Source organism: Medicago sativa, chromosome 4 (assembly GCF_051527215.1).
Source record: "Medicago sativa cultivar Bolivia chromosome 4, Bolivia_mono, whole genome shotgun sequence".
Lineage (NCBI taxonomy): Eukaryota > Viridiplantae > Streptophyta > Magnoliopsida > Fabales > Fabaceae > Medicago > Medicago sativa.
Genome location: NC_140752.1, coordinates 84,518,736 through 84,543,559, shown reverse-complemented (window position 1 = coordinate 84,543,559; position 24,824 = coordinate 84,518,736). Strand labels below are relative to the sequence as shown.

The 24,824-nt window shown below is 33.3% G+C and overlaps 4 protein-coding genes across 7 annotated transcripts; 3 read left to right on the top strand and 1 right to left on the bottom strand.

Moving 5' to 3' along the window:
- Nucleotides 1-1,996: 1,996 nt before the first annotated feature.
- On the bottom strand, nucleotides 1,997-7,371 carry LOC146932952 (protein NRT1/ PTR FAMILY 8.3-like). The gene is made up of 5 exons (XM_085704674.1): nucleotides 7,089-7,371; nucleotides 5,872-5,977; nucleotides 5,575-5,792; nucleotides 4,438-4,994; nucleotides 1,997-3,005 (listed from the first exon to the last, which is right to left on the bottom strand). Exons 1-5 carry the CDS (start codon nucleotides 7,143-7,145, stop codon nucleotides 2,183-2,185), a joined length of 1,761 nt encoding a protein of 586 aa, XP_085560800.1. The 5' UTR covers nucleotides 7,146-7,371; the 3' UTR covers nucleotides 1,997-2,182.
- Nucleotides 7,372-9,000: 1,629 nt separating this feature from the next.
- On the top strand, nucleotides 9,001-23,302 carry LOC146932949 (glutamate decarboxylase 1-like). Of its 4 annotated transcripts, XM_085704677.1 has the most exons (9): nucleotides 9,001-10,216; nucleotides 11,793-12,713; nucleotides 12,789-12,850; nucleotides 20,754-20,958; nucleotides 21,390-21,590; nucleotides 21,735-21,949; nucleotides 22,036-22,289; nucleotides 22,395-22,447; nucleotides 22,547-23,302. In XM_085704677.1, exons 4-9 carry the CDS (start codon nucleotides 20,761-20,763, stop codon nucleotides 22,979-22,981), a joined length of 1,356 nt encoding a protein of 451 aa, XP_085560803.1. In that variant the 5' UTR covers nucleotides 9,001-10,216; nucleotides 11,793-12,713; nucleotides 12,789-12,850; nucleotides 20,754-20,760; the 3' UTR covers nucleotides 22,982-23,302. The 4 variants fall into 4 exon arrangements, with proteins under 4 accessions (XP_085560803.1, XP_085560802.1, XP_085560804.1 ...); XM_085704676.1 differs by having other exon boundaries at nucleotides 11,793-12,850; XM_085704678.1 differs by lacking the exon at nucleotides 11,793-12,713 and having other exon boundaries at nucleotides 9,377-10,216.
- Nucleotides 9,118-13,385, top strand: LOC146932951 (pentatricopeptide repeat-containing protein At5g25630-like). Its single transcript, XM_085707794.1, has 3 exons — nucleotides 9,118-9,292; nucleotides 9,339-10,216; nucleotides 13,173-13,385. The coding sequence occupies exons 1-3, from the start codon at nucleotides 9,118-9,120 to the stop codon at nucleotides 13,383-13,385; spliced, it is 1,266 nt and encodes a 421-aa protein (XP_085563920.1).
- On the top strand, nucleotides 13,396-14,447 carry LOC146932950 (protein FAR-RED IMPAIRED RESPONSE 1-like). The gene is made up of 2 exons (XM_085707793.1): nucleotides 13,396-13,937; nucleotides 14,030-14,447. The coding sequence occupies exons 1-2, from the start codon at nucleotides 13,396-13,398 to the stop codon at nucleotides 14,445-14,447; spliced, it is 960 nt and encodes a 319-aa protein (XP_085563919.1).
- Nucleotides 23,303-24,824: the final 1,522 nt, after the last annotated feature.

Here is a 24,824-nt window from a genome sequence, read left to right as displayed (position 1 = left end):
TCTTTTTATTGCGCTAATGTTTGAAAATTACAAATAGTGATTTTTATGAAATTTTAATTTTGATTAAAAGTAAAAATAAATGTTTTTTGCTTTCAAATTGTAACAAATCAAACTATGATTATCTATTTCAATGACATCAACAATATAATAAAAATATAATCTAAATTCTTATTTTTTTAATGACACCAACAACAATTTATTATGGAAAAAGTTGTTTAAGGGTATAATTAGAATAATGAAAAGGTAAATATAGATATACTCATCTAGTTCGTTACGCGTTTTAAATAATTAAGAAAATAAAACTTACACTTTAGTTTTTAGTATTTGAATTTCTATTTGTATTGAAAATTGAATGGTAATTTTAGAAAGAGAAAAAGTCGACTCAAAAGAGTCGAAACATGCTATTTTCTTGATATGTAGTATAGATATAATGTGATTAACGTAAACAAATATTCAAGAACAAACTTCCAAATCAATTTGTAAAAGTCCCGTCTTTTTATTAACTTAGATAAAATAAATGCACTCCCTCCGTTTCAAAATAAGTGTCGCTTTAGCAAAAAAAAAATTGTTTCAAAACGAGTGTCTCTTTCAGTTTCCAATGCAATAATAATTTTTTCTTTTCAATTGTACCCTCCAATTAATATTCTGCACACTACTTCTAAAGTACACCCTCCGGTCACTATTATAAGCAAAAATCTACTTTTTAGGTTCATTCAATAAATGATGTATGCCCTCCAATTAATATTCTGCACACTACTTCTAAAGTACACCCTCCAGTCACTATTATAAGCAAAAATCTACTTTTTAGGTTCATTCAATAAATGATGTATGTGGTCCATTAAATAGACCACATACATCATTTAATGAATGAACCTAAAAAGTGAAATTTTGCTTATAATAGTGACCGGAGGGTGTATTAATTTTAAAACTAACCAATAGTTAATAAAGATAATTTGGTAAAATAATCATTCTCTTTCTTTTAATCATTGCATTTCTTAATATGTGTGTAAACACCTTAAACTAGGGGTGGGCATCGGTTCGGGTTCGGGCCCAAACCCCAAAACCGAGCCAACCCACGGGTTGAGAGGAACAACCCCATTACACCTTAATTTCAAATCGGGTACTTCGGGTTCGGGTATATCGGGTTCCGGGTTGGTTCGGTTCGGATCAACGGGTTGATGAAGCTAATAAAAATTCCAGTAGCAGCCATAGATCCAAAAAAACAACATGACAATGACCACTCCTCATCCTTCAAAAAAAAATGACCACTCCTCAAATATCCCCTCTGTACAACCAGCAATCCAGCATCAACAAAAACAAGAGAAGAGAACCAAATCTAGAGATTGACACAAGTAATAAAGAGAAAAAGGTCCAAACAGAGATTTCATAATCATTTATTCACTTTTAGATCAACACAAGCATTTGTAAACCCTCACTTAAAACTGTGACAACCTAAACAAGAAATTAGAGAAGGAAGAAGGAAGAATGGTGGAAGCTAAGGAAGGAAGAAGAAAGAAATAAGGAACACTGAGAAGAAAAAGATCGTGGAGAGAGAAACAAATGGAAAAAGAAAGATCTAGATCTGAAAACTTATTTGAGGGGGGTAAGAGTTAAGCTGAAAACTAATAATATAATTATTAAATTAATAATAATATCGGTTTGGTTGGGTTCCTTCGGGTTCCGACGGGCCTAAAACATCGAACCGAACCGAACCGAATATACCCATATTAACCCGTAAAATTTACCCGTCTAACCCGTAACCTGTTTTAACCCGAACCGAATGTGTAAACTAGGGTTGGGTTCGTCGGGTTAATTCGGATCGACCCGTTTTTGCCCAGCCCTACCTTAAACGACACTCATTTTGAAATGGAGGGAGTATTAAGTTCATATACTAGTTGTTCACACCACATTGGATGCACTACATTTGGCACAACTTTTTATAGTATTGACGATGTTACCATTTGTCGTGAGAAGTAATAAATAATGTATAGAGGAATCGTAAACTGCCATCACAAGATGGGGCAGGGACTGTTTTGATTCTTTGAACAAGGGCTTAACACAAATTTTCCTTTACAAGTGATGAAAATTACGTAATTGCACAATTTCATTATATCACATACAGAACAATGATGACAATGACATGAAGAAACATGAAAACGAGGTTCCTCTACTAACAAATGCCTTAAGAAGCCTTCTTTTTCTTGTATCTTTTGGCAACAACTGTGTACATCAACATATTTAAGAAGCTAAGTCCAGCTAAAAGCCAGAAAAAGTAATCGAGATGACCTCCATTCAAATTATCTGGAATCCATCCAGGATTTCCCCCTCGTGTAGAGAAGTAAGTTACCACAGTGAGAATGAAAGAACTCAAGTAATTTCCCAGTGAAGTAGTCAGAAGTGACAAAGCACTGCATAAACTTCGCATGGCATCTGGAGATTGGTCATAGAAGAACTCAAGCTGCCCCACGAATGTGAATACTTCTGCTGCTCCCAATAAGAAATACTGAGGGATTTGCCATAGTATAGTAAGGGGTACAGGGACAGGTTCATCCACAAGCCCAAGCTCGTTCGCAATCTGCAGACGTTTAATCTCCAAAACAGCAGCTGCTGACATGCACAAGATAGAAATAAAAAGGCCAATTCCCATTCTTTGCAACTCCGAAAAGCCCCTTTCTTTGCCAGTAAATTTCCTTGCAATTGGAACTATAAACCTGTCATAGACAGGGACCCAGAAAATAACGCTAATTACATCAAAAGTTGAGAGGGAAGCTGGTGGGATTTTGAAAGAACCGATACTAGTGTTCATCATAGTTCCTTGTTCCACAAACAATGTTGACATCTGGGCATAGACAGCAGAAAAAATAATGCCAGTAGCCCAAACTGGAAACATGCGGATCAAGATTTTCAATTCCTCCACCTGTGTCACAGTGCAAAGTCTCCAAAGGTTAGAATAGTCACCACTTTTCCTCTCAGCATCAGAGACTACAGCTGCTCTGTCAAGACACCTTCATTAAAACAAAGGAAAGTAGAAAGCCCTGTTAATGAGTGTGAAATCTTCTGAAGCAAGTAAGCATACTTAAGCCTTTATTGATATCAACACAAATTATTATTAGGACACAAGCTAAATATTAGAAATTTTTTACCAGAGGATTTCTCAACCTATTAAAGACTTCCAAAGAGAAAATTGTTTACATGCAGTCTATCCTACAGAACTGTCCATGACAATAACATTCCTTGAAAACGGAAAAAGAGAAGCAAGAAAACAATGAATCAGCCATTAGCCAACTCAAAAGAGAAAACCTGACAACAGTCTAGTAATTAAAGATAGCAAGTCCGAAGTAAATAAAGCTTTTTTTCTTTTTGAGAGAAAGTAAATAAAGCTTGTAAAGTAAATTCTCACAATCCAGATAGGTAGATTATGTGCAAAGTTGCTCGATAAAGGAAAAATCTAAAATGTTCAACATAAATGTCTAATTGTGATCGTTTAGGCAAGAAAATTAGGGGACACAATAACTTGATATAGGGAACAAGTGATCAGTCTTCAGGATAAAAAAAATATGCTTTCATATAAAATGCAAATACGGCAACACACTGGCAAATATAAGTGCAAAGAAGAAATTTTTTCCCAATAAATCATAGATCTCAAAAGCAACGCAATTCATACAGAATGTGTGAATGAAAGAAATATCATAAATCTAGCAACATTTATACCATCCAAAGGTTATTATCCCATCCAGGGTTCCCCGTGAAATTTTGAAACAGTAGGTTGCTGGTATTAGCCAAAAAAAATCAAAAATGGTGATAGTTTAATCAGTGAAAACCTTGTGTCAAAAAACTAGGGAAATACCTGCACCATTGAAATTTTGGCTAAAGATGTGTAAAACCAAATTGCATGTTCTCTCTAAATAGTACTCCAACTTTGATGATTGTGACAGATCTAGAGTTTAACGAGGGGATATCAGCCTATGGGGAACAATAATGGCGAGTGCCCTTTAGAAGAAAAAGAGACGCCGGAAGGGTTATAAAAGGGTATGATTGCTCAATAGTGTGCAATACGGATATCATCTGATGAGAGTGCATGGTCGGATAGTTAGTGTTCAGCTATCTGTTTATGAACTTCAAACACTAGAGTAAGTTAGATGATATTAGGTATCCTATCCTATCAGTCATTGTCAGGTGGGACAGACAAGGCTTTTTAAAGACCAACTGGACCCTTACATATACAACTTCCATTTTTTTAACATTAGAGTAGGGCTTACATTTGAAATTACATTACTCTAAATCAATAAACTACGAATTTGGTGGGAAGGCGTGCAACACTTAAACAGGAATATTGGGAATAAGTTATTTTTCACAGAACATACTCCCTTGTTTTTTGCAAGTGTGACCAAGGTTGAGAACATTACAACATTAAATTTAAAGTAAGGGAATAATCACCTCAGTTCATCACTATGCTCTAATTTCCGACTTCCTTCAATTGCAGAGCTCTTGTCTTCCGTTTCGTACAAGAGACTACTATCCTCAGGGACATCCAGATTCCGCTTCCGAAAAGATGCTGCCACAACCTGGCACATTCTTGTAAGAGGGCTTCCCCCTGGTTTTTGAAACCTATAGAGGGGTGTGCCTAAAAAGAAACTTCCGATGGCTAATCCCATAAATAAAGCAGGAATGCCAAATCCAAGACCCCAGCCTGCATTTTCTTGAATCCACACAATAAAACTGCTTGATACAAGGGCTCCTATGTTGATAGAAAAGTAAAACCAGTTGAAAAATGATCCCTTCTTAACCCTTTCCCGGGGATCAGTATCATCAAACTGATCTGCCCCAAAAGAGGACACACATGGTTTAATGCCACCAGTCCCAAGCGCAATCAGGTAGAGACCAATGAAAAACACAGCATATTGTGCAGGAGTAGCTGGAGGGCATGCAGCACCCAAACACTCAGCAGGCTTCAATGCTGGAATAGATGCAGAAAGAGTTAATGTACCCATTCCCTGCACGAGACAACAATTTTACATATTAAAACATGTAAAGACATTTGAATATAAAGCATGTAGATGAAAATGATGCACATAAAAACAAAATGATGAGAATACAATTATACCATCAAGCAGATACAGACCCCTACTGTTCCTAATATTAACCCTATAACTTTTCAAATGTGGGAATGAATTTGAGTATTATAGTCGGTGCTCGAGAAGGAATAAGTTTGGATCATAGTACACTCAAAACTGGTTTTTGGATTCTCCCATTTCCATTTTTCTTCAGCACCATAATATTTGTTTCTTATAACTATAAAATGTATAAAAGAATTTAACTTCCCCATATAAAGAAGATTTAGAAATGGTTTGATGACATCCTATTACCATCACAAATTACATTATGTAGGATACTATAAGAATTTAACTTCCCCATATAAAGAAGATTTAGAAATGGTTTGATGACATCCTATTACCATCACAAATTACATTATGTAGGATACTATATAATGCATAGCCAGCAGTATATCATAGGAGAAATGTGTGTAGAGAATTTTATAAATAGGAGAATAAAAATATCTTGGTTTATAATTACAATGAAGTAAATCATGGAGAAAATGGCAATTGTCCAGTATCGTCCCCAGTAAGAATCTGCTAGAACTGCTCCAATGAGAGGTGCAAGGTAACAAGTGCCTTGCCAAGTAGTGACGTGTCTTGCCGCAGAGACATTTCCTTCATGTAGCTTGCGAGTAAGATAGGTAACAAGATTTGTTGCAATGCCGTAGTATGCCAAACGTTCACAGCACTCATTTCCTGTGTTTCATATCACACATGAGTTCAACTTTAGAAAATAAATAAATATTTGTTACATAAGTGAAATGAAAAGGCTTACCTAGGATAAATGGACAAGCTTTCCAGTTGCCAGTATTCTGCTTAAGCACGGGTCTCCCTTTAAAGTCAACCGAGCCATCTCCTGTGTAAAGCTTACTCTCTTCATCCTTCAGATGAAAAATAACCAATAGTTCATCATAGGGAAGAGTAAAAAAAAAAAAAAAATAATGCTGATTATAGAAAACAATTTCGCTATTTCACAATTTGAAATTAAAAAATTATTTGACATTTAACTATCAAGGGCATATGAAAAGGGAAAACAGGGTATTGACAATTAACTAAATATAAAGTAGATTTGAACAACAAAGTACTGTAGTTGATACTTGAGTAATTTCCATATCTGGTTATGAGTGATATTCTATCCACCAAATCGACCAACAATCGTAGTCCCCAAATAGTAATAAAAACATTGAAATAAATCTACTATCATGTCTAACTTACAACCACAATATACATGACTGAAAACAGTTCATACGAGAAGATCAGATAGTGACTATGATTAGGATGAGTTACAGCTGTAATAACCTAATAATAATTGTATGGAAATGAAGTCGATTGGACAAAAGTAGAAGGTATAGTATTGTCATGTGGGAGATGTGTTATTGAATCCTGCGGAAACCAATCCACATAAGCAGCAGAGAGTCCATGAATTGGTACAAACCCCAGCAACACTATCTCAAAAAGAACAAATACAAGACAGTGTTTTAAGTGTTTTAAACTGCAGATCGCTGAAAACAACTGTCCATTCAAGTGCTATATCCGCAATTTGACGACACCTTTGTAATAAATGACGCATCGGAAAACAATAATGATTTGTTCAAATTTTACATGCTCACACAGCTCAACAGTTTGACCTATTCATTGTCCACACTATATTAGGATGTTAACTTTGAATAGACCCTATCTGTTACATTAAAACACCATTTGTGTGTTTGATTATTTAATGATTGTTATGTTATGATCAAGAGTTGAATAAGGTGTGTTTTATTTAAACACACAATTGAAGCTTCCAGTTATATAAGTTAATTTTATTAATTGAAGAATGGAGTCCTAATCCTAATCCTAATCCTAATAATAATAAGTATAGTAATTGGAAGATTCATACTGAGCGAATGAATAGTTAATATTGTGATAAATAACAAATCAATAGAAAGAAAAGAAAAAAATAGAGGGTTGACTCAACGAAAAAAAGCGAAAAATGAAAAAAGAGAATTGAACCTGAACAACAAGAGCTTCTTCCAAAGTACGCGATGAATCTTCCTCTACGGAACCCATTTTCTCCCTCCCTGGCTCAGCTTCTAAATTGAGGGAGGAGGTTGCAATTTATTTATGGTTATGGATGGAATTGGATAATGAAAATAGATTAATTAAAATAAATAAAAATCTTGGAATGCTCAATTTTGGGTCTCAACTAGTACGCCGCAATTCTTTCTTAGTTTGTTGTTGTTTAACGTAAGCATAAGCAACAAAACCAACGACAATGTTGCGTTGCGTTGCGTGTAGAGAGAGATAGATAGAGATGCAAGTTGAATAAATATTGGAATCCGGTCTAGAAACATGGCCAACGAAGCAAACCCCATCCTCTTCACTTCTTCTTGTTTTTTTACCGAGAAATGATATTCTAACAACCATTTTGTGACAACCTATGTGACAACTTTATCTCTCATACTCACATTATCTTTTTACTTTCTCTCTCTATTGTTTTGGTTTCCGTGTCACTATCTACTTTTCCTTTGAAAATTGGTGGTTGTCACAAAAGTTGTTGATTTTTGGTTGTTAGAATATCATTGCTCTTTTTTACCTATAAAACTGCACGCACGCCATCTCAACCGTACAGTATATTCCTTTTTTTATGACACCCATTGGATCTACAACTCTTTTTTTTCTTCTTCTTTTTGACGTTAAAAACAATTTCATTAACGAAAGTCTAGCAATAACTTACTAACGCAACAAATTTTCCATCTCTTATAAGCCACCACCAAAAAAAAAAGACATTCGTAAGATTTTGTTATTTAATAGCATATTCGTGTGTTTTAGACCTTCATAAGTTTTGGTCTATTTAGTAGTAGGCTTATAAGTGTTGATATGCCTTAGTGTAAAATATGCCTTTAAATAGGCTTCCAGGCTTTATCAGATCTTTAAAAATGTTAGATTAGACCTTGAAAATAAGCCTATGACGGGTAATAGGTCAGACTCAGACCTATATTTTTTGAAGTAGGTCAGTCTTAGACCTTGCAAAGTTCGGCCCAACCTAACCCATTTCCATCCCTGCTTGCATATATTATGTTTTGTCCCTACCAACTGAATTAAACTCACCAAGACAATTATTCATACTATTTTCAATAAAACTAAAAATTTCCCCTAAAACAAATGAAACTAAAAATTTATTTTTGTTATGTACAAGCTTAAACTTAATTATATTTTCCTATAATAACGATTTCATGTGTAAATCAATTGAAGAATTATAAACAATGTCAGTGATATTTTTGAATTTCCTTAAAAAAATATTGTTAAACGTTTTAAATGCAAAATAGAACCGGCGAAACAAAATATTTTATTTCGTTTGCATACAATTTGTTAATTGACAATGGTTTGTTATGATAGAGAGGACCTATTTTATCGGAAAGATATTGTTTGTTCAAAAAGTTATGAATTTATTGGGGTCGCAATTGTTTGTTATTATAAAAAAATGATACATCAAATTTATTATTGAAAGAGAGAATGTATAAAAAAAACTATGAATTTTTTGTTAGTAGGTAAAAATAAAATATGGATTTATTGGTAAAGAATGATCCATAATAGGGGATGTCAAAGTCATCTACATATATCCGAGAGGATGTCAAAGTCATCTACATAGATCCATATTTTATAGGTCGACCATAAAATGATCCACAATAGAGGGTAGAATTCACCTTTTAAGAGGATGTCAAAGTCATCTACATATATCCGAGAGTCAACTCAGGTATACTTATACTTATTAATTTTTTTTTTGTCAAGGCTTATTAGTTAATAATATTTAAAAATTATAAATTTCCTAAAAAAAAAAATTAAAAAAATTATAAATGAGTAAAATAAACTATTGTCTCCGCTGTGGATGTTATAAAGCCTTGCTCTGAACAAATCACACTCCATCACAAAACCCTAGCCACCTCTCAAAACTTCCTCCATCGACAAAAGTGTTCACTGAAACAATCGGCGGCCAGACATGAATTTCTGTTAATATTTCTTTTCTTTTCTTTTTAATCTAATGCTGTCAAGGTTAATAAGATATGTTGGTGCCACCTCTGTTTCTGTTTCTTCCATTGTTATTCCTCCTCGCCCTTTTGTTTCATACCTTCGTTCCTTCTCCTCAATGACAGCATCCTCTTACATTCATCCTGGAATTGTTGAAGCATGCAAATTTGTTGAAGCATGCAAATCTGGCATTTCTGCTTCTACTGTGTTCGATATGTTGCTCTCTATTGATAGCTTTCCCATATCCTATCATAACTCCATTTTATCTTTACCTTTACGATACTGGTGATTACTCCCTTTTATTTTCACTTGCTCAACAATTGGATTCCCATACTCATGTTGTTCAAAACATTGATACTTGGACAATCCTCCTTCAATCTCATTGTGTCGAAGGTGGTAACATCTCATCAGCTTTCTCTCTATTTCGTAAAATCATCAACACCGGCCATCGTCCTAGTACTTCCATTTTGAATGATCTCTTAAGCGCTTTACGTTACAGAGGCCAGATTCGTAAGGCACTTGTGTTTTACAATTACATCACATTAAAGGGCTTTCAGTTGAACAGTGATAGTTATTATATCCTAATCATTGGTTTATGTAAGACAGGAGATCATACTCAATTAGCCATACCCTTGTTGAGACAGTTGCCATATGATTTTGACATTTACACTGTCACAGACTTGCATAACTCAGTCATACACAGAATGTGCAATGATAAACTTGTAAACCAAGCCTATGCTTTATGTTATGAAATGTTTGTTAGGAACATTATGCCTGATCTTGTCACATATCCGCATCTAATCTATGTCCATTGCATCACTGGTCAATTTAAACAAGCAATTGCCTTGTTTAAAGAATTGGAGCCATCGGGAGACATGAAGCCAAGTACCCCTCTTCCTAGTTTAGTTACCAAGTTGAAGCCATCCAAATGCATTGAACCAAATACTTACGGTGTTCCTACTATAGTTACAGAACAAGAGGTGAAATCTGCTAAAAGAGCAATAGCTGTGCTGATTAAACGCGGTGTCAAACCTAATCTTGCTAGTTGTCAGTCTGTGATTGGTGGACTATTCAAAGGTGGAAGAGTTAAGATTGCAAGAAAGGTGGAACAGGTGAGCTTGGCACTTTCTGCACAGTTATAATTATTATTATTTAGAGTGGCCTTGTTCGACGTTAGCATTCCTCATAATTATGCTGTAAGATAAAAAAATAAGAATGCTGCAAAAGAAGGAAGGAACTCCTTCTCCCTGAATGTAGATTACCATGTTTTCTAGTTTTCTAATTTATGCACTATGCTTCTGCTTTCAGTTGCACCTCTATTGGTAATCTTCCAACCGTGCGGACCATAATAATGTTCAATGAATTTATTCCAATTTGATCATGTCTCTTGTTGGCTTATATATATCTTTCAAGCAGATAGTTGCCTATGTTTTTTGTTTTATGTACACACTTCTATTGGTTAGCTTCCAAGTGTGTGAACAATATTAATGTTTAATAAGTGTATTCCAATTTGATCATGTCTTTGTTTTGGCTAATATATGTCCTTCAAGCAGATAGTTGCCTATGTTTCTTGTTTTATATATGCTCTTCGATTATGCTTATGATTGTCTTGCCTTGTCACATTTTCTTTCGGCCAATTATAGCATTTTAGTTTGCAATGGGGTTGATACAAAATTTATTACAAGCACTAGCAGCAGTATTGTATGTCTGCAACTAACAATGTCCCCCCAAACAACAACAACAACCACCAAGTCTTATCCCACTAAATGGGGTCGGCTACATGATCAAAGGTTTAAGTGGCATGCTTAGTAGAGATTGAGGATTCACCACTTGTGTGACAGTTTTCTTCGATAGGGACGAGACGAATCTCACTCTTAGGTGGACGATTAAGTTGATAAGCCACTTGTCCTATGATCTTATTGATTTGGCGATAGACTATTCAATCTAGGATTGAGTTTCTCATTCATCCTTTTGGCTAATGATTTTGGTCTGCATGACTGCAATTTCATGTAGACCCAATCGCTGAATCGCCTACTGCATATGTATTCCACCGTTGTTAGCATAAAATCTTATTTGATTGTGTGCCTTAACTAGATTAGAGTCCATTTCTTGACTCATTCTATTGATGTATTCCACCATTGATTTGATGTAACAGTAGTTCCTTTAAGCATTTGAGATGCATCCCAGCCATAGAGGGCTCTGATATTGCTTTTCACCGCAGATGCTCAAATATGGTTCCAGTTTCTGAAATATCTTTCCCAGGACTGTTTCTCTTGTATGTATGCTAGCTGTCACCAACATTTGTTTCATGCCTTTTTATTTCCTAAACCTGTAGAATAGCGGGTCCAATCATATAAGTTTGCTGCAGTATTATAAACCTAGAGATTGCCTTGAATTAGTTTAGTTCCTACAAGCTACTTGAAACTGTCTCATATTGTTTTCACTATAGAAGCTTGTGTATCATTTCTGATTCTGATTTCTTGGGACTGGCTTTCTTTTATGTATGCTAGTTGTCATTCCAACATTGCTGTAATTTTATTTATGAAATAAACTTATTCACTTTTACATTTATCATGTTTCTGAATGATGTATTAGACCAGTTATTGGAAATTGAGATTAAATTTAAGTTTCTGTCACAAGTTACTAGCTGGGCGGCAAACTAAATAACATTATTATCATGTTATGCAGATAGCTTTGTATGGACAAAATAGTTACACTCACTGTTATCAACATTTCTTGATTATTTGACTCCAAATTTGCTCAGTAATTTGATGCATCTATTCACACTTCAGAACAACCAAATTGTCCTAAAACAATGAGTTTTATGGTGAAATCTGGTCATAACAGATGGTGCATAAATTTAATTTTGGTATCACAGTTGCTAGAATATATTTATCATGAACCTGTGTATTATGGTAAATTCTATGGTACCCTCGAAAACTCGAGTGTACCATACACCAAATCTTTAAATTCATAACTAAATGGGTTGTTTTTCGGAAGAATTTTTTTCTATCCTATATACTAATAATTCAATATTTACAAAAAAAATTGTTCACAACTCACGACATGTGGTCTCAATTCCCTATATGTATGTTTTGTACTTATGATAGAAATTCAGTATACAAGAAAAAACTTATAAGGGTATATGCAACACTAGTATATCAGGGTGAGGCCTACATTACCCCCTCATGATTTGGGTGTAATTTATCCCTCATGATTTTAACCAATCAAATTGTAGGACATGAAATCAACCCTCATAGTCAAACATGTGAGACAATTTTAATCCTACTTTTTTTTAACACTTTTAATTAATTGTATTTTAAGTGTTCAATTTTAATGAATTTACATTGTAGAGCTTATATTAATTAAAAATTTACATCAATGTTTCTTTCATCTGAATATCCTTAAATCCATCGGTTACATTCAGAAAAAAATTGATATGTTTCTTAAATTCCAGAGCGTGTGAGTCCAAACATATTCCATTCATTCCAATTTCTTTATATACTTGTTTTACCACTTTCTTCTTCTTCTTTCTTCTTGCGATTGCAATCAATTGTTACTGTTATTTCAAAGTCATCTCCTTCATTCCAATTGCATCTCTGATTTCAGGTATGTGTTAGGATCAATGTCTTTTCCGTTTGATTTGAGAATTGCATCCCGTCACTGACATCCGTTTGATTCCAGGTATCGTGAGAATCATAGTTGTTTCCAGAATCGCATCAGTTTGTTTTCGCTCCTTCGTAATTGTGAGTCTCTCTCTCTCTCTCTCTAAGGATTACTTATTTTTTAATTTTTTATAGTCTAACTTACTCTAAGTCATCATATATATAATTTTAAAATGTCTACATATAGTGAAGCAACATAGCCTCTTGATGTATATAGTGATACATATGAGGTGGAAATTAGTAGTGTTAATGATGTTGACACTGAGGTGGAAATTAGTAGTGTTAATGATGTTGACACTGATATATGGTGATACTGAAGCTATAGAAGTCAATAGCGACAACAATGTTCGTACTGATAGAGATGTAGATGTGTGGAATTCAACCATGGTAATGGTGTTTGCAGCGAACAAGGGAAAGAGAACTCCAATGGTTACAAATGCATAGTGATGTGACAGATGATGATGATGATGTAAGGGAAATGGAATTCAACACAAAGGAAGAAGCCACAAAGTCTTATGTAATGTTTGCGAAATACTATGAGTTTATCGTAAGAAAGAATGAAGTGAAGCGTGATTCTAATGAGAACATTATGCGTCAATTAGTATGCAATACATAGGGTGTTAATGATGGAAAAAAATAAGAAGAATGACAACCAATCTAGGACAACCATTCGAAATAATTGTTGTGCCAAACTTCGAGTAGTCTACGACTTTGTTCGTAAGAATTGGAGAGTTTCTGTTTTCAAACCCTCTCACAACCATGAATTAGCTCCTGCACGTTTTGTTCATTTGATTCCTATTTATCGTAAATTGAGGGAAGCTGATAAACAAGTTGCTAGTGGTCTACATTCACAAGGTGTCACAACATGTCATATCTTCGGTTTTTTGATGGGTCAAAAGGGTGGCCATGAAGGACTTGGGTTTATCAAAAAGGACCTGCAAAATTTCAAGGATCATCAAGCAAGGGTGAAAATAAAAGATTCGGATACTTTTGCTACTCTGAGTTACTTCCAGGGTAAAGCTTACACTGATACATCATTCTTTTCAAAGTTTACATTTACAAATGATGGACGCCCAAACAATATTTTTTGGGCAGATTCTACTGGTAGGTTTGACTATGAGTGTTTTGACGATGTTTATGCATTTGACACCACCTATAGAAATAACAGGTATGGAAAATCCCGTGTCATTTTTAGTGGATATAACCTCCATGGAGAAACAATTATTTTTGTTTGTGCTTTAATTTGTGATGAAACAATAGAGACATACACGTGGTTTTAAATTTGTTTTCAAAGGCCATTTATGACAAACATCCAAAAGCGGTGGTTACTGATGGGGATAAATCAATGACAAAAGCTATCAAAGTTGTGTTTCCATATACAAGGCATCACCTTTGCGCCTGGAATTTGCATCGAAATATTGTTCAGTGTGTGAAGAATTCAATTTTTTTAGAAGAGTTTAAGTCACTGATAAATTCTCCTTATACACCTGAAAAGTTTGAATTTGAATGGAAGAGGGTTGTTGGCAATTATGATGTATTAAATAATAGGTGGGTAAATGAAACTTATCGGTTGACGGGAATGTGGGCAAGTGCATACATGCGAAAACATTTTTTGTGTGGTGTTAGAACGACATCAATCTGTGAAGGAGTGGATTCATTTATCAATAAGTATGTCTGACACAAAAACAACCTTATGGATTTCTTGCATAATTTTGAAAGAGTTCTCAAAGAATACATACATAATGAACTATTGTCTGATTTCAAGTCGTTCTATTATCGACATATTATCATCCTATGTTGACAACTGTCTTGCCTATACCAAAATCTGGGGCGTTCCACCCTTTATCACAGTGAATTAGTGTATTTGCAAACCATTATTCGGTATGGACAACAAAAGAAAACGAGCACAAAATGACGGTGAAGAAAGATCAACCGATTCTGTTACATCTCCATTGTTAAAACAAAATGATAATAAAAAGCCTTTAGATGAAGAAAATAATTTTTTTGTAATAGTAATATCAGACAGGTACACAATTTATCTCTTTATTTCACTATTACCAAAATGATATAAGCACTTTATCAAACAATTTGATGAAATAAATTCGTAAACTTCATTGCCTATACAAAAATGATATAAGCACTTTATCAAACAATTTGATGAAATAAAGAAATAAATTTTGTTTGTCTGATATCACTATTACAAAAAAGTTATTTTCTTCATCCAAAGGCTTTTTATCATCATTTTGTTTTGACAATAGATATGTAACAGAATCGATTGATATTTATTCACCGTCATTTTGTGTTCGTTTTCTTTTGTTACCCATACCGAATAAATGTTTGCAAATACACTAATTCATTGAGATGTAAAAACAACGGAGACAAAGGGTGGAACACCCCAGATTTTGGTATAGGCTAGGCAGTTGTCAACATAGGATGATAATAGAACGACTTAAAATCAGATAATAATTCGTTATGTCTTTATTCTTTGAGAGCTCTTTCAAAATTATGCAAGAAATCCACAGGGTTGTTTTTGTGTCAAATATACTTTTTGATAAATGAATTCACTCCTTTACAGAATGATGTCGTTCTAACACCACACACAAAAATGGTCTCGTATGTATGCACTTGCCCACATTCTCTTCAACTGATAAGTTTTATTTAGTCACCTATTGTTTGATACATCAGAATTGTCAACAACCCTCTTCACTTATATTCAGCCTTTTCAGGTGTATAAGAAGAATACATCAGTGACTTAAACTCTTCTAAAAAATTTGAATTCTTCACATGTTGACCAACATTTCAATGCAAATGTCAGGCGCAAAGGTGATGCCTTGTATTTGGAAACACAACTCTGATATCTACTCTCATTGATTTATCCCCATCAGTAATCATCACTTTTGGATGTTTGTCATACATGGTCTTTGAAAACAAATTCAAAACCCACTTGTATGTCTCTATTGGTTCATCATAAATTAAAGCATTGGTAAAAATGGTTGTTTCTCCATGGTGGTTATATCCACTAAAAATGACAATAAGTTTTCCATACCTGTTATTTCTATAGGCAGTGTCAAATGCAACAATATCGCCAAAAACTCATAGTCAAAAGAATCATTTGTAAATGTACACTCTGAAAAGAATCTGCCCAAAAAAAATTTCTAGGCGTCCATCATTTGTAAATGTACACTCTGAAAAGAATCATTTATCAGTATCAACCTAACCCTGGAAGAAACTCAAAGTAGAAAAAGTATCCCCATCTTTTATTTTAACCCTTGCTTGATGATCCGTGAAATTATACAAGTCCTTTCTGATAAACCCAAGCCCTTCATGGCCACCCTTTTCACCGATAAAAAAACCCAAGATATGACATGCTCTGACACCTTGTGAATGCAGGCCACTAACAACTTGTTTATCAACTTCACTCAATTTCCGGTAATTAGGAATCAAATGAACAAAATGCGCTAGAGCTAATTCATGGTTGTGAGAGTGTTTGAAATAGAAACTCTCCAATTCTTACAAAGAAAGTTGTAGACTACTCGAAGTTTCGCACAACAGTTAGTTCGAATGGTTGTCCTAGATCGGCTGCCATTCTTTTTTTTTCATAATTAACACCCTCTTTATTGCATACTAGTTGACGCATAATAATGTTCTCATTAGAATCACGTTTCACTTCATCCTTTCTTACGGCAAACCCGTGGCATCTCGCAAACATTACATAAAACTCTGTAGCTTCTTCCTCTGTGTTGAATTCCATATCCCTTACATCATCATCATCATCTGTCACATCATTGATGCATTTGTAACCATCGGAGTTCTCTTTCCCTTGCTCACTGCAAACACCATTACCATGGTTGAATTCCACACCGTCTGCATCTCTATTAGTACGAACATTGTTGCCCCTGTTGACTTCTATATCTTCACTATCACTATTAGTGTCAACATCATTAACACTATTAAATTCCACCTTATCTGTATCACTATGTACATCAAGAGGCGACATTGCTTCACTATATGTAAACATTTTAAAATTATAACCTAAAAAAAACATTATAGTGAAGATTAGTTAATCATTGTGAAAAATAATACAAGTCATATAGGGTGATGACTTAGAGCCAATTAGACTAATAAATAAGTAATCCTTACATATATCTAATCATAGCATAAAATAATGTTGTTTTTATAGTTATACAGAGAGATAAATGCCGAATTATATTTCAATTATACATTGTTATATATTATGACTATAGCTCACACAATTCCATATTCTCCATGATCTTTCAACCCAAATGTGTCTCAAATATTTATACTTTTTAACCATGACGAACTACCATTTGGATCAACCATGTTGTGTTTGACAAAACTATAGTACAGTTCTTAAGCTGAACAACACAAATTTGATTACCTGAATCAAACGTGAAAATAAGCATATGAGTAAATAAAACTTTTTTTAGAAATGAAGAAATTGAAACTAAGGGAGAATATTATATACTAAAAAACAAAAACAAAAAAATTGAAAATTGAAGTTCAAAAGAATAAAATTTTGACATATATCTAAATCTGACTAGTTATAAAGATTAAAGAGCAAAGAGAATTAATTGGAGCAATAAAAAGTGAACATTTTGACTCGGACCAATTCAATAAAAAATGAAAACAAGAAAAAGTAAAGAAAATTGATAAAAAGAAAAAAGTAGAGAAAATCAGTGATTAAATAAAAGCATAGAAAATGAAAAACAAGATTTATAAAATTCCAACATGAAGTTGAACAACAGAAGAGGTGGTTAGGTTGACAACACAAAAAGCATGTATTAGATCAAAATATTCATAAGTTTTAGTTCATATTACAAATATACTACCATGCAAATATAAGAAAACCACTTGATTTTCCCAATATGAGGTGTCAAAAAAATCGTTCAATCTAATAAAAATGGAAAATTGATTAAAATAAACAAAATATATCGAAAACCAAAAGAAATGGCCCTACTTAATTCAATTCAAAATCATGATGGAAGTTTTTTGGGGACTTTTCTTTTTGCACATTTTTGTTGAACTCTTTAGAACCGTGTTAATTAACACCATTTCATACTAAGGTTGTGGCGTGTGAATTGATTGACCTTTTCAACGTTCTTTTGTTGAACTCATGAAGAAATTATCCAAGCTTACCATATTCTGGTTGACTTAGGCAAATTGATCAACGCAAAGAATATACATTTACTTGCTGCATTGCTATTTATTTTTGTTGAGTGGACATTGCATAACCATTCTTGCAGTATTAACCATAATTTATTTTTTTGACTCAGTTATTAAACCATAGTAAAGCACACGAAATATGTATTTTTATATTGTTCCTCTAAAAGAAAATATTTTTATATCGAAGTCATTAGAAATAAGATGTTAGAAGAATTTACTACCTAACAACACGGACTGGTATTAAATTCTTATTAGGACTTGGTCCATATCCAAGATCAGAAGTTTTCTTTACATAGCATCATCATACAAATACTAAAGTTTAGTGCATATGTCAGTACCACCTAGTAACCAAAGAACAAGTTATATATGTTTTTTTTTTTTTGACAGAATTATAAATGTTTCTTATGTTTGACACAATAGCCATGGATTTTACGTCTACGAGTACGATTACTCTAATTGACTTGTGGGCAAATCATCCAAACTAATGAAACTTTAACCGGTGTTAAATTAGGGAGGACCATTTAGCTTGGAATGTTTCTTTTTCAATAAATTTGTTTTTTTTTTTTTTGCAAAGGTGTTTATTTTGGTTTTTTTTTTTTACAATATTTCGGTATCTTTTTTGGTAACGTGTATTTCAATATATTATAAACCGTGTGATCAATATTAAAATTTAAAAGTTAAAATAAGTCAGAATGAATCCCTTTCAAAAAAAGAAGTCAGAATGAATAAATATTAAAGAAGTCGTATAAAGGAGATAGTGAGAATTTACAACCATAGTAATCTAAATTAAAGATGACTTATTTCAGATAAAAGTATTCATAACACACAAATTTTAAAAGATAAAAATGATTTCAAAATATGAATGATAATCTGAATTAGACCTCAATCATAGCGAATAGGGAGTTAATTAGATGAATAAAATAAAGATCTAAAGTGATAATGTGGTAGTGGGGGCACTTGTACGTACTTCAACGCTAAAGATGATGAACAATTGCATAATATGAACATGAACAAATTATCAAATTCACCTCTTGACCGTTCAAGGCACTCTCAAATTTATGAATATTTTAAATACGCCCCTAACTATGTCAAACGCTACTTATATCACTTTTGTTCATTAACAATGTTTCACTTGGTGACATGTCCATATTTAAATACCATGCATGTTAGCGTACGTAAATTGTCAAATTGCTCCTTAGATTTAACAACTCAATGTCAAATTGATCCTTACTTACAGCTAATATTGAACATCTTACTACTAATATGATCCATAACATATGATAAATCTTATGCAAGATTTTATTAACTTTCTATGTGCAAATATCAAAATTTAACTCGTTTTTTTATAAGTTAAACTTTTATTGATAATGAGCAACTAGCACAAGATGTGCACACCAACTCTAGTAACATCGTACAACAAAGAAAACACAATGGCCACCACAGTAACATCAGAATACACATGATATATGAGGAAAACATATGGCACCATATCAAAGCTACCCCGCTACAATAGTCAAAACAAGCATAAGCCCCCTGTACTGCAAGAAATAGAATTTATCACCAACAATACCGAAATAAAAAATAGATTAAACTCTTTTTGAATTAATTTTCAAGACTTTTGTTTATATACATTTTGTCAAAAAATAAGATGTTTATACACATGTAAAAATGTTTTATAATGTCGATAAATTGCAATCAAATTATATGTATGAATATGGTTTGAGCTAAGGATAAATGAGTTGTAGGATCTGACTTCAAATCTAAATAAGGAGTAAAATTGTAATCTAAGAACTAATTTTTTTAAGGAAACTAACTACTAATATTCGTCATGTAAATATTTTTTTAAATACAGTTTATTGATGTTTTTTTTTAGGGGAGTTTATTGATGTGTGTGTATATTAAACCCAAAATATGGACATTTTTTTGTATTGACTTTTTATTTATTACTCAATGTTCAATTTGCACACACACATCATACATGTTCCCCCTTTCCCCTGCCCTATATTTTTCTATTTGACATGTTCTCAAATGATCGGTCTACATAAATAGAATTTGACATATAAGAGTCAAGTCAAAGATGTAGCAAATTAAATATGGCCATCAAATGAGATCAATCCCACCGTACTTTATTAGTACTCTTTGGCCAATAGAATTTTTATTCTACCATGTATTCTCTTAAACAAAATTCATGTATTTGACATATATTTTGCTCAAATTAAAGTGCCAAAATCTGAAAGAAAAAATAAATAAATTGTGTTACTGTACATGTAAAAATTGGAGGGGCACCTTACCCACTGTAAAAATAAAACTAAAGATTTTTCCTACATTCTTTTTATCTTCTAGAAAATTCAAGTAATAAAAAAAAAAGAGAAAAAAAATGAAGTTTGAATAAAATTTCTTTAAACTTTCAAAGCCAAGAACGTGTATAAATACCACAAGGTTGGTTCCAACCCTCTTCATTCTTCATCAAATCAAACATACAGAAAAGGCCAAAAGAAAATAAGCACCTTACACAACACATTTTTCTATCTTTGCATATAATTAATTCCTAACATATTATATTATACACTTCATCATGGTTTTTCCAAAGCCAGCTTCTGAATCTGACCTTATTCTTCACTCTAACTTTACCTCTCGTTATGCTAAGGACTCTCTTCCTAGGTAATATATAAATTACTTCATTTGTTTGAGTTAAATATATAATTTTAGTCTTTATTAAAGTGCAACTTTTTAAATTTATTCTCTATATAATAAATTTTGGTGGGGAAGGAATGAACGAAGAGTTTTGGTGTTGTTGCAGATTTAGCATGCCAGAGAACTCAATGCCAAAGGAAGTTGCATATCAGAACATACACGATGAGTTGCAGTTGGATGCTAATCCAAAGCTCAATTTGGCTTCTTTTGTGACCACTTCTATGGAGGAAGAATGCAACAAGCTTATTATGGAATCTATCAACAAGAACTATGTCGATATGGATGAGTATCCAGCAACCACTGATCTTCATGTACTTCACCTCTTTTCCATTCTTCTAGTTATAGCTAGCTATATATTGGACAAAATGTGTTTTTCAATGACCATCTTTAATTACTATTTTTTTTTTCTTAATGAAATTCTTAAATGAATATATTATATATACATTACTAGTGTAATAATATTGTATGCATGCGTCCTATGATGTGTTGCAACATCATTTGACGAGTTTACAAACACAATGTTTGTCATTCTCATTAAACATGTCGCAACACTTTGGTGAATGCATGTGTGAAATATTTTTACACGCGTATAAACTAAACTCTTATAAAATATGTATGGTTTAGTAGTATTTAGTTGGAAATTAAAGCTAGGAGCCCAAACTGAAGAAGAAATTTCCTTTTGTAATATGAAAGGTGATCAATCATATCTCATCTATGTTTTGTTTTACTGGTTTGAAAACAGAATCGATGTGTGAACATGATAGCGCGTTTGTTCAATGCTGAGATTGGAGAAAATGAGAGCGCAGTTGGTGCAGGAACTGTTGGATCATCAGAGGCCATAATGTTGGCAGGGCTTGCATTCAAAAAGAAGTGGCAGAACAAACGCAAGGCTGAGGGTAAACCTTATGATAAGCCTAACATGGTCACTGGTGCCAATGTGCAGGTATTCACTTTCATACATATATGATAATCAATTTGGCATTAAAAGGGTTCCTTGATTTTGTGAGATTTTAGTGGAATATTAATGGCAGTGGATTGAACTACTTATATAAAATTACTGACATGAAATTCGTATATTTATATATAGGTATGTTGGGAGAAATTTGCTAGGTACTTCGAAGTGGAATTAAGAGAAGTGAAGGTGAGAGAAGACTACTATGTGATGGACCCTGCCAAGGCTGTTGAGATGGTAGATGAGAACACAATTTGTGTGGCTGCAATCTTAGGTTCAACTTATAATGGAGAATTTGAAGATGTCAAACTCTTGAATGATCTCTTGTTAGAAAAAAACAAGCAAACTGGGTAAGAATTACACAAGTCACTAAATATCAGTCTCTTCATCTATTCAAATATCAATATATTGATTTGCTACACTTATCAATTTGTAGATGGGATACACCTATTCATGTTGATGCTGCAAGTGGTGGATTTATAGCTCCTTTTCTATATCCAGAACTAGAGTGGGATTTCAGACTCCCATTAGTGAAGAGCATAAATGTTAGTGGCCACAAGTATGGTCTTGTTTATGCTGGAATTGGCTGGGTAATATGGAGGACCAAAGAAGACTTGCCTGAAGACCTTGTCTTTCATATTAATTACCTTGGAGCAGACCAACCCACATTCACCCTAAATTTTTCAAAAGGTGAATAAAAAACATGTCTCTTGATCTTTGGTTACTTTTGCATACACCATATACAGTAAGCTTTTTTATCACATAGCCTAAAATTGACCTTCCTTCCATTTGCAGGTTCTAGTCAGATAATTGCTCAATATTATCAGCTAATTCGCCTAGGTCAAGAGGTGAGCCTAGGGAATCTATTTTATTTTGACTTAAAACTTTTCACATTCTCTTATTAATCGCTAAACTGTGTATGCATATGCTCTTATTTGATTCACTAGGGTTACCGGAGTATAATGGAGGACTGCAGAGAAAATGCAATGGTGCTGAAGGAACACTTGGAAGAAACTGGATACTTTAACATACTCTCAAAAGACAACGGTGTTCCTATGGTAGCATTTTCTCTCAAGGACAGTAGCCAGTACGATGAATTCAAGATATCAAAGATGTTGCGGCGCCATGGTTGGGTTGTACCGGCATATCCAATGCCACCTGGTGCTCACCACATCAAAGTGCTTCGTGCAGTCATCAGAGCTGATTTTTCACGCACACTTGTTGAACGCCTTGCGCTTGACATAAAAAATGTGCTGCATGAGCTTCATAAACCTTCCCTCAACATTAACAATGAGAAGTCCTTGGTTGACACTGCATTGGATGAACACAGAGAAATCATTGCTCAAGAATCCAACAAGCGTCAGAAAATCATGGCTGTCTAGATATATATTGTCGGTTATCTAGTTCTCTTTGGCAACTAAATAAAGAGCCTTAATTAACTAGTTTTTGTTATAACTCTATCAACAGTCAAACCTTTAACTATATTTGCTTCATTTTTTCAGATTAGTAACCTTATTGAGTTATTTCATTATTGTTTTGTGTTCGTAGATTTTTTATGTAACAAGTTTGATGAAATTTTGTAAGTATCTAATTTGTATCTGTATTTTTTTGTCTTCTTGTGTCAAACAATTTGTGTTTGATGTTCACGAAGTTGTTTGATGATATTTAAAATTAAAAAAAAATTACGAAGAGAAATATATCTAGTTTGATGCATTATTGTAATATTCATAATTTTGTTACTTAGAATACTTTTTTCGCCAAGCATTGAGAGTTACAAATGTGACTCTCCTAATGTGGAGAAAGCGAGCATTAGCTGCGTCAATCTACATAAATAAGTAGCAAGCAATCTTGCAATTTCCCAATCACGAGATGAGGAATGGACTGTTTTGAACAAGGGATAACACAGATTTTTCTTTTGCAAGTGAAAGAAAGTGCATAATTACAGAATATTCATATGTTATATAAAGAACAATCAGGACAATGACAACAGAAGGAAACACCAAAATGTGGTTCCACACTCTTAATCAATGCCTGAAAAATCTTAAGAAGCTTTTTTCTTCTAGTAGTTTTTGGCTGAAACTATGTACAGCAACAAATTTAAGAACTAAGCCCAGCTAAAAGTCAGAAAAAATAATCAATACAACCTTTGTTCACGTTTTCTGAAATCCACCCAGGATTTCCACCTTGTGTGGTGAAGTAAGTTACAAGTTACAACAGTGAGAATGAGAGAGCTCAAGTAATTCCCCAACAAAGTAATTCCGCATAGCATCTGGAGATTGGTCTTAGAGTTTCACAAGCTATGAATTGAGTCTTTTTGGGTCATATTGTCGGGTTGGGACCTTGAAGAGGGAAAACATTGAGTCTCTTGCAGTGACAAATTCATGAATAAATTGGAGAGATGCTATATCCCTGCGGTAAACAAATATCCTGTGTTCTTTTTCTTTTCCATTATCTATGTCATTCTCTGCCATCATTTTGTTAATGGTTGCCGCTAATTTTGCTTATTGGTGTGATTTTTAATAGAATTCACACCACTAGATTGTAATAACAAAGATCATTTTTAATTTTCAATTCCACAAGTATACCCATAAACATCTTACATATATTTTGCAATATGACAAATTCATGATAACAAAAAATACATTTTTTTTCCTTAAAAAAAAAATACATTTTTTCGGTTTTAAAAATCGAACCGATCATTGACCCAATAAAAATATTGGATTACTAGCTCATTGGTATAACCACATGTTCATTGAACTGAGATAATTTGTGTGTGAGATCATTTATTCTGTGAGAAAAATAAATCTAAAGTAGTTTGATATTTTCATACTTAGAATAAATTAATAGCTCTAGTATACTTGGTCATACATTAATTTGTCTCCGGTATTAAAATGTCAAATGATTACTTTGGATATTTTATGTTATTGAGTAACTAAATTGATCCACACAAGAATTATAAAGATGAAAATTGATCTTCACTTAAAAAAAGTCTTTACGTTGAGATAAAAATTGATCGAGTGTTATTTTACACATGTATTCAATGATGTGTTGTTCAATTACTGAATATAAATACATGAATTGCCAAAAAAAATATATAAATACATAAATTGTCATATTTATTAATTAACTTGTCACCACATGGTTTGATACGCATATGTAAAGTAATTATACACGAACCATACTAATTAAATCCATTTTAAATATGTTTGGTTTAAAATGGAGTAC